Here is a 13,578-nt window from a genome sequence, read left to right as displayed (position 1 = left end):
GTATTGTATGCTCCACACAAGTGGGCCACCAATTTGAGGCCATCCACTTAGAACCCTTCATGTCACAGAAGACACTATATAAACCCTCCTGGGGGCAGTTCATATATGCATCAATACAATCCAAAAACTCACCAATATTTGCGTTTACGTTATGTATCATTGTGTTTTTATAATTTTCTCACTTCTCTTGCCAAGTCTTGAGACTACAATCGCTAACCAATTGGTAGTAGTTGGAGGAGGTGATGATAATGTTGTTATAAACAAGTGTTTGGATAAGGAGATACATGCTCTCCTTCATTTCAAAGCCCTCCTTAAAGACCCCAATGGTATTCTCTCTACATGGAAAGATGACAAACATAACTGCTGTAAATGGCTTGGAGTCACATGCAACAACCAAACCGGTCATGTCACAGGGCTTGATATCGGTTTGTGTAGTCTTGAAGGTGAGATTAGCCATTCATTGGCTAACTTAACCTACTTGAATCATCTTGATCTTTCTGGCAATTCTTTTCATGGAACCATTCCCAGGTCCATTGGTTCCTTGACTGAACTAAGGTTCCTTAGCCTATCAAATAACTCTCTTTATGGAACCATTCCTCCAGAGTTTGGAAACCTCACCAACTTGCAATGGCTTTACCTTGGATTTGTTGGAAGATGTAGAGTTGAAAACCCAGAGTGGTTGTCTGGCCTATCTTATCTGGAGGAGCTTGTCATGAATGGGATTTCTTTGGCTAAAGCAACTCACTGGGTGGATGTCATTTTGAGTCTACGGAAACTAAATTTCTTGAGTTTGCAGAGTTGTGAGCTCTCACAGGTCATGTATCCGTATTCTTCTTCATTTCTCAACTCTTCTTCATCTATTGAAGTCCTTGGTCTTGTAAACAACAATCTCACCTCATCCATGTATCATTGGTTGTTCCCATTAACCAGCAATAAGCTTCATGAACTTTATCTCTCTAGGAACATGTTAGATGGGATACCCAATTATCTTGGTAATCTCTGTAGTTTGAAAACTTTTTTCTTCATGAACAACTCTGTTGTTGTCAAATTTCCTGATTTTCTGAAAAACTTGTCAGGATGCACATCGCTTGCATTACAATCATTGGATGCTTCTTATAGCCAATTTACAGGGTCATTATCTGATGACATCCAAAAGTTTTCATCCCTAAATATTTTGAGTCTGTCTCATAATCACTTAAATGGAACTATAAGTGGGAAATTGTGGGAACTACCCAAACTTAAAGTTCTTGACGTCTCTTTCAATTATCTTAGAGGTGCTATCTCTGAAAACATTGGAAAGTCGAAGGCAATTATTATAAATCTTTCGAAAAATTCAATTGAGGGAGTTGCTTCTACAGATCACATGTCAAACCTTTCTCATATAGAGTATGCTGGTATGAGCTCTTGCAAGCTAGGGCCCAATTTCCCCAAATGGATTCAAACATTTAAAAATCTCACCCGTCTTGATATTTCCAACAATGGAATTTCAGACACAATTCCTCTGGGGTTTTGGGACATGTGGCCTTCTAAATTAACACATTTGAATCTCTCTTCCAACAACATCAGTGGGCAGGTACCAGATTTATCATCGAATTTTGACTATCGGTCAGTGATAGATTTGAGTTCCAACAGATTTTATGGTCCGATACCGAATGTTTCTTCCACTCTAGTATCATTAAATCTTTCCAGAAACAAGTTCTCTGGAGAAATTTCCCTTCTATGCCAAATTGTCGGTGGGTTGTTACAATTTCTTGACCTCTCTGATAACTTTCTAACGGGACAACTTCCAGACTGTGTGTGGCATTTCAAAGACCTAAAAGTTCTTAATCTAGGAAACAACTATCTATCTGGAATGCTTCCCACCTCTTTAGGATATTTGGTTCAACTTGAGGCGTTGTATTTATTCAACAACAACTTCTCTGGAGAGTTGTCGTTGTCTCTAAAGAATTGCACCAAGTTAAACTTCTTGGATTTAGGAGCCAACAAGTTTTTTGGGAACATACCTGTTTGGATTGGGGAAAGCTTGTCAGGATTGTATGCTCTTATCCTAAGATCAAACCACTTCTTTGGAACCATCCCTTTGCAGTTATGTCAATTACAAAAGCTCCAAATTCTAGACTTGTCAATGAACCATCTCCATGGAACCATCCCCTCATGTTTGAACAATCTTACAAGCATGGTTCAATACGGATTCTCACAAGTAGACAATGTACATCATCATTTCTCATGGTCTATTGATATATTTAGTTTTGATGCTGCATATGTTGACCATGCGATGATCATGTGGCAAGGAGCTGAACGTGAGTTCATTAGAAATCTTGGATTGTTGAAGAGCATCGATCTGTCAAGCAACAATTTAACAGGAAAAATCCCATATGAACTTACCGATCTCTATGAATTGTTTGCACTAAACTTATCAAAGAACAATATTCTTGGAGAGATCCCATCACAAATTGGTCTGATGAAAAAACTCTTGGCTTTGGATTTATCAAGAAACAATTTGTCAGGAGGGATACCATCAAGTATGACTCAAATGACTTTTTTGGGTTACCTTGACGTGTCATGTAATAACTTGTCAGGAAAAATCCCATCTAGCACTCAGCTCCAGTCTTTTGAACCTTCAAGGTACAATGGGAACACCGGACTATGTGGACCTCCGCTTAACAAAAAATGTCCTGGAGATGAAAAACCTGAAGTGCCACCCGTTATTGGTAGAAGTGAAGGTGATGGGGAAGGTGTAGATGAAGTTGAAAGATGGTTTTATATCGGTGGGGGAACTGGTTTTGTTACTGGATTTTGGATAGCATGTGGTGCTTTACTTCTCAATCGTCAAGGGAGACATGCATTTTTTCAGTTTTATGATAGCTTCAAAGGCTGGGTTTATGCGAAGGTGGTGGTCCTCATTGCAAATTTGCAAAAGGTTGTACATAAATAGTTTCTTATCTAATTTTTCTTTTTGACTTGTTATATGTAAACATACCTATTCATATTATTATTAATTAGGGCTAGAGGTATAGTATTGTAATTTGGCACCCGTTTTTAAGTCACCGATATCAATAAATATCCACCAAAGCCATGGATGGCCATTTTCGGCATGAATTGAGGTTTCCCGAAGATTTTTTATTTTTAAATGTAGTTAATGTTGTATCTTTTAATGAACTATTTTTCAAGGTCAATTCTCAATGTAGATTATTTGGAGAATTAGTGCTTGACAGATGATCTATACATTGAAACTCGTTACTACAATCCATCTATTTGTAGGTTATTTACAAAATTGCCAAAACTAGAAAAAAAGCAATTTTCCAAAAGTCCCTAAGACCTCCAGGTTATCTTGATTAATCTGAAACCATTTGAGCAAACATACACAAACAAACATATTTTTCTAATAACAAATTAATCATCTAAAGTAAGAAATTAGGGTGACATAATAGAGTAACAAACTATCTATCATGTTTTAAAATACCATTAGACAAATAAACAGATGTGACTGATAATAGCCCTTTCTCCCAGACACATGGTATCTTATAAACAAAAGTTATATTTTGTTACCGTTTCAAAGTTTTTTTTTTCAGTTTAATAGTGTTGACTGAAAATTGAAGGGGGCGACTCGCTTTCTGGGAAAGCTGTAAGCTAGAGACTCTACATCAGTTTTCCGAGTCGGGTTGCACTGCCCTTTTGTCAAGGGTATTTAAGGACTTCGTTCAGAGAGTGATAGTTTTTCTTTCTCAAACCTTCTTTCTACTTGATTTTTCCCTCTTGAGTTCCTCGCTAACACTTAACCCATCTTCTTGTGTGAACCACTTATTCTCTTAGACATTGTCTTTGTTGGGTTAATCGGTTTGTTCACGGATCATGCGGGTGACGGATCAGCGGGTGTCCTTGGATATGTGAAAAATTCAAAAAGGATTGAGAGAAGACCTTGGATATGTGAACAGAGTGGAGGTCGGGTGTCCGGGAAAGGTCGAGAATCGAGAGAGTTCAAAAAGACAAGATGAAGAAGTTGCTAGGAATGAAGATGTGCGGGATTCTGGATTAAGGGGGAGAATGTTGGATTAATTCAGAATCGGGGTTGCCTATTTAAGTATTGTTTTATTGTTTTAGAGTTTGACTATGATACTATCTTAATTAGTATAAATAGTTGTAGTCATTTTGTTAAAGTATTCCAGTAACTAAGGTTTTCCAGTTTATTATTGATAGCCTTGACCTGTGTGGTTTTCGTAAGAATATCGAGAGAAAAAAGATAGAAGATAGATGCCCACAATTCTAGGGTACTCTCCATGTAATTAGAGAACTTTTATAAATTTTCAGCATGCCAATTCACAAGGACTCAGCACTATAAATACAGGACCTGGGGACCAACCTACTGACCAAGGAACCTGCACCTACTAGAATGTCCTCTATAACAGAAAACGTGCGTCGAGCATTACACAAACAAAAAGGACTGAATACTAAAAGACCGAATTAAAAAGGAAAGACAAGAAAACTGTAAACAGGCCTGATCCAAACAAATTAGGTTGAAATGGGCTTCTTCTTCCTCCTGCTGTAGACAAAGTGGTCCATGGGCTTATCAATACTTGCCTCCCAAACTTGAACCTTGCCCTCAAGGTTGAATTCTGGAAATTGCACTTGCATCTTGTCGAAGTCCTCCAAGTGGCCTCAGATTCTGGAAAATCCTTCCATTGAATCAGTACTTCTCTCCTTTGATCCTTCTCTTTCCCAGGTCTGACTCCTTTGAGCATTTCCGGTTGCATGATTAGCTCCAGTTCAAATGTGAGTTGAGGGGGAAATTCCTTACTGATGTGAGGTTCCCCATGGACTGCCCTCAGTCGGGACGCATGGAACACAAAGTGAATGGAGGTAGTGGGACGAAGTTCAATTCTGTATGCATCTTTCCCCAGTTTTTGAGAAACTTTAAGGCCCATAGTACCTGGGTGACGACTTCTCATATCTCCTTCATGCCAAGCTCTGCTGATGATAAGGTCATAGCTTCAAAAACACCATGTCCCCTTCCTTAAACACGACCTCCCTCTGGTGCTTATTAGCATGTACAACCATCTGTTGTTGAGCTCGGAGCAGGTTCATGCGGAGGTCGTCTAGGATGGCATCTCTATCTTCCAAAAGCTGATCAATTGCATCCATATATGTGTGCTGTCCTTCATACCAGATGATTGGCAGTGGCTCACAGCCATACAGAGCCTTGAAGGGGGTACATTTAGTGGCTGAGTGGTGGGAGGTGTTGTACCACAGCTCAGCCCAAGGCAACCTTTCAGACCAGCTCTTGGGTTTTTCGGAGCAGAAACACCTTAGGTAGGTTTCCAAACACCGATTAACCACCTTTGATTGCCCATCCATTTGGGGGTGGTACGCAGTGCTCCTTTTTAAGTTAACTCCATGCAGCCTAAATAATTCTTGCCATAGTTGACTAATAAAAATGTGGTCCCTGTCACTGATAATCGCTGTGGGGAAGCCATGTAGATGAACGACTGCTTTGATGAACTCATCCGCTAACTTAGCAGCAGTGAAAGGATGTTTCAGGGGAATAAAATGAGCATACTTCGTTAGGCGGTCCACCACCACCCAAATTGTATCCTAACCACCAGATTTAGGCAGCCCTTTGATGAAGTCCATCGTGACTTCATCCCAAGTTTGCAGGGGCAAGGGAATCGGTTGTAATAACCCCACTGGTGAGGTCGCAAGGGCCTTATGGGTTTGGCAAACTTGACAATTCCTCACGTACTCAACTATGGTGGTGCGCATTAGGTCTGACTAATAGATTATGCTCCAAAATTGCCAATCCTTCTCATTGTACATAACCATATATAGATACAAGGGTTTGTCTATTTACACTTTAGTTGGGCTTGATTTAGTTTTAGTTTTATGTTTGAATTGTGTTTTGATGAGACGGTGAAAAGAAGAAAAGATAGAGAAGACAGATGATTTATTTGTAATAGGATATGTCCACAAAAAATTTGTATAGTCATCAAGAAACAATCTATAATATCTATGACCACCCAAGCTAAGAATTGGGGAGGTCCACAAATCACTATGTATAATATCAAATGGGAGCATTGTAGTAGACAAGGAGTCGTTAAATGGCAATTTAATATGTTTCCCAAAAACATAAGATTGACATATTTTTGAATCTGAAAATTTAGAAACAGAGATAGACTTATGCTTATTCAAAATATGTAATAAAGAAACGCCAAGATGGCCTAGACGTCGATGCCATAAGTCTTGAGAAAGAGCTGCAAAAGTGAAAGGACTGGTACGAGCTGTTGGTAGAGAGAGCAGGTAGAAGTCTCCGGTGCTATCACATCAGAGGATAGGAATCTTGGTCTGTAAGTCCTTCACAAGAAAACCAAAAGGGTCAAATACAATAGCAATATGATTATCTGTTGTAAGGCGACGAACGGATAAAAGGTTTTTAATAAGATGCGGAGCAACGAGAGCGTTGTTTATTTTGAAAGGTGGAAGAGGTGAGGAAACTGTCGTGTGTCCCGTCCCGTTGATAGGTATTTTGAAACCGTTTCCAGCAACAATATGGTTCGGAATGCTATTATTGATATAAGAGGAGAGTGTACCTGTCGAATGAGTCATGTGATTTGTAGCCCCGGTGTCGAGATACCAGTTTTGATCTGGGTTCAAGGTCATAGTGTGCAAGGCTTGCGCAATGTTGGTGGGCGTATAATAACTTTCTGAAGCAGCATACGCATGAGCAGGAGGAGCACCAAGAATACCCGAGCCGGGTGTACCAGGGCGTAGAGGATGAGAAGGAGGTGTGGTCGGATAGGGGCATGGTCGAGGAGACCATTGCTGCCAATTTTGATATGGATTAGAATTCCACTGATGCGAATAAAAATGATGAACATGAAAGTTGCCACTTCGACCCCGACCGCATCCGCGACCTCGACTGCCTCTGCCGCGTCCACAAGGTGTTGATTCAGAATATCCTCTGTCATGCTGATGCTTATGCTGAGAATCGGAAGCAGGTTGCTGTGATGGTGATTATCTAGCAGCGGTGTGAAGAACAGTAGCAGTTAGATGTTGTCTGGTGGCGGTAAAGGGTCTAGTAGCAGCTAAGAATGATGTGTTAGGGCTGATCTGATTCGCTTTTCTGGCCTCTTCCATAATAAGTTTGGATCGGGTTGTATAGAAATCCGGAAGAGGGTCTTGCTGTTGTAGAAAAGTTGCTACTCCATCAAACTCGTCTGTGAGTCCGGTAATGAGATGGAGAACAAGAGTTTGACCAGGTACAAGGGCATTAACATTGGCTAATTGATCTGCCAATACTTTAATTTCTTGACAGTAAGCACTCACGTTTGGAAAGGATGCTAGTTTTGTATTTGTCAGTTTGGTTTGAAGGAAGAGAGCCCTGGAGTTAGCATTGTCCTGAAATATATTGGCTAGGATAGTCCATGCTTGAGCGGCTGTGGAACCTGGCTTGAGTATGGTGTGAAGTAAGTCAGTAGAAATTGTACCATAAATCCATTGAAGTACTATAGCATCTACTCTTGACCAAGAAGCATCATGTGTAGATGTGGTTGTTTTGTCTTTGGCAGCATCTGTTCCAGAGGTTGGTTTTTCCAGAGTTGGCGCCTCGTTTGGAAGGATGTGATTGATTGCTTGAAACACCTGACAATGAATTTTGAATAGTTCCGCCCATGACGCATATTTAGCGTTTTCCATCTCTAGAATGATTGGAATAAAATTATTGATCTTGGTGACTGTTGCAGCAGGGTGTAACTTCTCCATGGTAGAGATAAGAAGGATAGAGAGATGAATAGATACAAAGAAGGACTGTCGACTGGAGGAAGAAGGTTCTTGCGGCGTTTAGGGTTTGGAGGAAGGTGGTGAGCGGGAAATCAGAACTGCTCTAATACCATAATAGATTATGCTCCAAAATTGTCGATCCTTCTGATTGTACATAATCATATATAGATACAAGGGTTTGTCTATTTACACTTTAGCGCCTCATAGAATCTAAACAATACTATTCCTCTTCTATTCTAATACTGACAATTCTCGACACGACCCATGACACGACACGAAATAAACAAGTTTGGGTTGAGTTTTTCAACCCGTCAACCCGTTTATTAAACGGGTCATATATGGGTTTCTCAAAAAATATACGGGTTGACCTGCCAACCCGTTTAGAATTTTAATAAAAAATTATATATTTTTTAAATGTATTAAGTATTATACACTATACAGTTTGACCCTTGGGTAAACATTAGCTTATTTGCATTACAACACGTTTGGAATTTGCCCTAAATAATAATAGTATCTCACAAACAAAATCGAATAAGCCCTCTCCTCGTCTCCCCTCTATGTTGAACGACAGATCGAACTCACAAAGAACGGCGACATGAACGATTGAATCATTATCAACGACGTCGACGCCTATGATTGAATTTATATATGTTTGTATTATTGTTTTAGTTTGTACATGTTTCCATGAATGTTTTTAATTTTTATTTGGTTATTTAAGACTTAAGTTTCTAAAATTTGGATATGTTTGCATCAAGAATTTATTCGTGTTTAACTATCAATTTTATTTATGGAATCTGACCCACGAACACACAAACCCAAATCTGACCCACGAACCCACAAACCCAAATCTGACCCACGAACCTGCCAACCTATGAACCTGTATAAATATGTGGGTTGACGGGTCATATATGAGTTTATGTTCCAAACCTGCAAACTCGTGACCTATATAGTTAAATGGGTCATGTTCGGGTTGGTATATATTGACCCGCCAACCCATGACCCACCAACCCGAACACGACATGATTGTTAGGCCTAGTGCGCATACCCTGCCAATAAAATTCAGTTGTTGCCCTCATATATGTTTTCTTCTCTCCGTAGTGCCCCCCAATCGGAGAGTTATGGAAGACTGTAATAATTTCATGGAGGAGTAGAGATATAGAGGGGACAACTAGTCTTTCCTTGTACAAGAGGTTCCCTTGGTACACAACGAAACCTTTGTGTGATCAAGCATCTTCTTCCACATCAACCTTCAATTTCTAGATGAAATCATTTTGTGACAACTCTTCCTTCAATTGGTCCAGAATTTCCAAACTCCTATGTCGAGAGTGTTGCACCGGATGGGAGTTTCTTTTCATGAAAGAGCATACCCTGGACGGTCCTGTATGTCGAAATCAAAGCCCATGAGTTTGGAGACCCATTTCTGATAATCGCTTCCCACCATGATGTATTTGAGGCTTAGTTGATCCGTACGGACAATGAATTTTCTCCCTAACAGATAGGGATGCCACTTTAGGATCTCCATAACAATTGTCATAAGATCTTTCTCATAGATAGACTTTAATATAACTTTAGCTCCCAAAGTGGAACTATAATAAGCTATAGGGCGTTGCTCTTGCATTAAGACAACTCATAGACCATGCCCCGATGCATCAGTCTCAATGATGAACACATTCTTGAAGTCTGGCATGGCTAGAATCGGGACCTTAGTCATGGCTCCTTTTTACTGTACGAATGTTGCCTGGGCTTCATCATCCCACCCAAATTTGTCTTTTTTTAGCTAATATGTTAGGGGTTTTGCAATGTTTGCGTACCTTTTTACAAACTTTTGGTAGTATCCCTTGAGTCCCCATAAGCCTCTTAGACCCTTGATGTTTGTGGGTGTTGGCTACTCTTGCATCGCCTGAATCTTATTGGATTCCACGGACCCCTTCAGCAGATACTTCATGACCCATGTAAGACACGCGGGTCTTTCCAAATTCGCACTTATTAAAGTTCACAAACAGTTGGTGCTCTTTGAGCTTTTCTTAGGCGGTCACCACGTGAAAACAATGCAACTCATCACTCGGGCTGTAAATCAAGATGTTGTCGAAGAAGACGAGAATAAACTTTCGAAGGTAGGGACAGATTATGTCATTCATTAGGGCTTGAAAAGTGGTTGGGGCATTTGTAATGCCAAAAGGCATGACCTTAAATTCATAATGACCACCGTGCGTTCGAAAAGAGGTCTTCGGGATGTCTTCAACTCTCACTCTGATCTGGTGATACCCCGATTTCAGGTCAAGTTTAGTGAAAAACACTGCCCCATGGAGTTCATCCAACAGTTCGTCAATTACCGGGATGGGGAAACTTATCGGGGGACTATGGCCCTGTTTAGGGCTCTGTAATCGATGCAGAACCTCCAGGACCCATCTTTCTTCTTAACCAGGATCATGGGGCTAGAATAAGGGTTGTGGATCACGGGGCTAGAATAAGGGTTGTTACTAGACTGGATCACACCGGCCTTAAGCATCTGCCCAATCATTTTTTCGATCTTGTCCTTTTGATAGTGAGGATATTTGTAAGCGCGAACACTCGTCGGGGCTATGCCTTCTTTAACTATGATTTGGTATTCCAGGGACCGCGGAGGGGGCAGCCTGGTGGTTCTCAAAAAACATAACCAAACTTTTAGATTATATTCTGCAAGAAAGGCGGAATAGATTTGTACCTTCGTCTTGCGTCTTCGTGTTGCTGAGCTCTATTAGAACTCCCCTGTCTTCCTTCCTAATTGTCCTGGTCATTGCCTTCAAGGAAATCAAAGTCCTTCCAAGTGACTTATCTCCTTCTAACTTTGCTTTTCATCCTCCCACTTCAAACTCCATCGTTTGCTCCTTCCAATTGGTCTTCATAAGCCCCAAGGTATCTAACCATTGCATCCCAAGGATTACATCTGATCTTCCTAATCTTAGAGGTAGGAAATCTTCGGTTATATCTAGCCCCTTGAGATGGATTACATCTGAGCTTCCTCCGTGGCAACTGCCACCATTGGTGTGGTTCGGTTGGTAAAGAGCCCCAAACACGATGCCATTCCCCCTGGAGACCGCCTGGACCACCTGGACCGGAGCGGCTTGGTCCTAAGTTGCCTGGCCCAAAGTCTATCGCCACCAAACTAGCCACCCCCTTGTTCTTGTTCATCATAGGGCCAGAAGTAGGGGTGAGGATTCTAGATTAGGGGGTTCATTGGGTTGCTTCTTCATGATGGCGCCCCAGCCAAGAAGTCTAATCTCTCCATAACCTTGTCTAGGGCGGATTTCATTTCATCTTGTTTCTGGTTCATTTGGTCTTGGCCATGGAGGAGATTATCCATTCTCAACTTCATGTCTTGGATATCGGTTCCATGAGATTGGAGTTGGATATGGATGATTCCCACCTGTTCTTCAACCTTCTTCATAGCAACTGCCTCCTTTGAAGCTCCTCCCATCAGATCTTACACCCCATTCCCGAGTTCAACTTAACGAAAGAAAGGAAAGGAAATGAGTGGAAATGAGAAGAAAATAAAAGAGATTGGTGTTCCCGAGTTTCATTAAAGGAGGGAAGTGGAAGGAAGTGGATGGAAATGGAAGGATCACTTTCCCTCCTAACTTTTCTTCCGATTTGGGAGGATTTGGAAAGAAAAAAAAAAGTCATTTTCCTTCCACTTCTCTCCAACTCGGGAACACGAAAGAAAATTTTGTTTTCCTTTCCTTTCTCTTCTCTTCTTTTCTTTTGTTAAACTCGGGAACGAGGGGTTAGTGCTCTGATACCAACTGATAGCCCTAACCTTTGTGATTTTCGTAAGAATATGGAGAGAAAAAGATAGAAGATAGATGCCATAATTCTAGAGGTGGGTACTCTCCATGTTCTTAAGAACTTTCATAAATTTTCAGCATGCCAATTCACAAGGACTCAACACTATAAATACAGGGCCTGGGGACCAACCTACTGACCAAGGAACCTGCACCTTCTAGAATGTCCCCCATAACAGAAAATGTGGGTGGAGCATTACACAAATAAAAAGGACTGAATACTAAAAGACAGAATTCAAAAGGAAAGACAAGAAAAATTGTAAACAGGCCTGATCCAAACTAATTAGGTTGAAATGGGCTTCTTCTTCCTCCTGCTGTAGACGAAATGGTCCATGGGCTTATCAATTTTTTATTCCCCTGTTGTTCTTTCTTCTTCCGTGTTCTTTTTTTTGCTTGTGTTTGAAGGACCTGCACTTCTAAACTTGAAGTCTTGTTGGTTTAGAGTTAGGTTAGTTTTCATTGATTGTGGTGATCGGTGGGTTTAGGGTGAGTGTAGATTACTGAGGTTTGTAGTGAGGTGATTTGTAGTAGAGAGGAGTTTTAGTTGTAGTGAGGTTCTTCTGTAACTTCTTTTATCTTAATGATTTGGTTCTTTGCATAAAAAAGAACTGTTCAAGTTTATTCTCTTCTGATTTACGATTCCTTTTTTTATTGGATATGGTACTGAGAATCTGTTATTTCCGCAATCAGATTCCTTGTTTATGTTTTTTAGAGTGTTCAGGTCTGGTGTTTTTACCTCAGTTGATCGATTTGATCTGTGTATTGTTATCTATATTCAGCAGATTGGCAAGGTCATTTCTACTATATTAGATTTTATTTTCTTAACTTTTGTAGATCCATTGGTTTTCTTAGGAGATTGAGTTGGATCTGTTTTCTGTTGTATCTGTATTTTGTTATCAGACCTGTTTTTCGACCTTGTTTTTCCGCATTTGATCGTTTAGATCTATCTATTGTTATCTGCTATTCAGCAAGTTTTGAAAGGTTATTTATACATTGATTGGCTATACCACTTTCGTGTTTTATGCTTTCTATTGTCTCATATTTAGTGTGTTTGGTTTGGTCATACCTATTATCTCAGATATTGTCCTTATCCTATATTACTTTGTTTAAGTTTTGCTTTTCTCCATGATCTGGTGCGTCTGGCTTAATTCAGACATTTCATCTCATTTCTGGTCCTATTCCATATTTTTCTGATCCATTTTAGACTCTTATTATATGTTTTGTTGTTTAGCTAATTATATACTTTCTACGTTTTGTTTGTTAGGGTTACTATCATCTAGTTACTATTCATTGACCAAAACAAACAACAAGCGTGTGCATGGTTCTTTCCACCCATTGTAAGTATCCTTCCTTCCTTGTGGTAGCAAGGGTGTTGTTCAACTGTCGTCTGCTTGCCTGCACATCCCCTTGGCCTGTGTGTGTGTGTGTATATATATATATATATATATATATATATATATATATATATATATATATATATACACACACACACAAGTAGGTTCATTTAAAAACCTAAATTAGTGTGAATATGTGAGGACGATTTACAGTCAATCAAAATTTATCATTTAAATAAATAATTTAATTTAATTTAAAGGGTAAACATGTCAATTTACACAATAGTCAAAGAAGTAATTAAAACAAATTGTAACGCCCTGATTCTCAAGTATTGCTTAAATAAGAGTTATTGGGTTCAGCTCTACTCAACGAGTTGGTTGACCTACTCGTCGAGTAGCAGCAGGGTGGGATCACGTTTTAAGTGACCTACTCGACGAGTCCAAACATGGACTCGGCGAGTAGGAGCTGGCAGTGGAAACCCTAAATCCCGGGGTTTTGCATCTCTATTTAAAGGAGCCTTAGCCTCCTTTGGCCTCTTTACCGTCTTTGAGAGCCCCCTTAAAACCTAATTTGTGTGTGTGTGCCTCGGTGTGGTGTTGAAGCTTGGAAAAGAGGATCTTGGAGGAAGAAAGCTAAGAGTGCAAAGGAAATT

At 40.1% G+C, this 13,578-nt stretch overlaps 2 protein-coding genes across 2 annotated transcripts; one reads left to right on the top strand and one right to left on the bottom strand.

The window, feature by feature from the left end:
- Positions 1-127: 127 nt before the first annotated feature.
- LOC111890145 (receptor-like protein EIX2) lies at positions 128-3,109 on the top strand. The gene has a single exon (XM_023886298.3). It carries the CDS (start codon positions 152-154, stop codon positions 2,933-2,935), a length of 2,784 nt encoding a protein of 927 aa, XP_023742066.1. The 5' UTR covers positions 128-151; the 3' UTR covers positions 2,936-3,109.
- Positions 3,110-5,988: 2,879 nt separating this feature from the next.
- On the bottom strand, positions 5,989-7,876 carry LOC111890146 (uncharacterized). The gene is made up of 2 exons (XM_023886299.3): positions 6,582-7,876; positions 5,989-6,345 (listed from the first exon to the last, which is right to left on the bottom strand). The coding sequence occupies exon 1, from the start codon at positions 7,750-7,752 to the stop codon at positions 7,006-7,008; it is 747 nt and encodes a 248-aa protein (XP_023742067.1). The 5' UTR covers positions 7,753-7,876; the 3' UTR covers positions 5,989-6,345; positions 6,582-7,005.
- Positions 7,877-13,578: the final 5,702 nt, after the last annotated feature.

This window comes from Lactuca sativa, chromosome 6, assembly GCF_002870075.4.
Source record: "Lactuca sativa cultivar Salinas chromosome 6, Lsat_Salinas_v11, whole genome shotgun sequence".
In the NCBI taxonomy this organism is placed as follows: Eukaryota; Viridiplantae; Streptophyta; class Magnoliopsida; order Asterales; family Asteraceae; genus Lactuca; species Lactuca sativa.
This window is presented reverse-complemented; position numbering and strand designations above follow the sequence as displayed.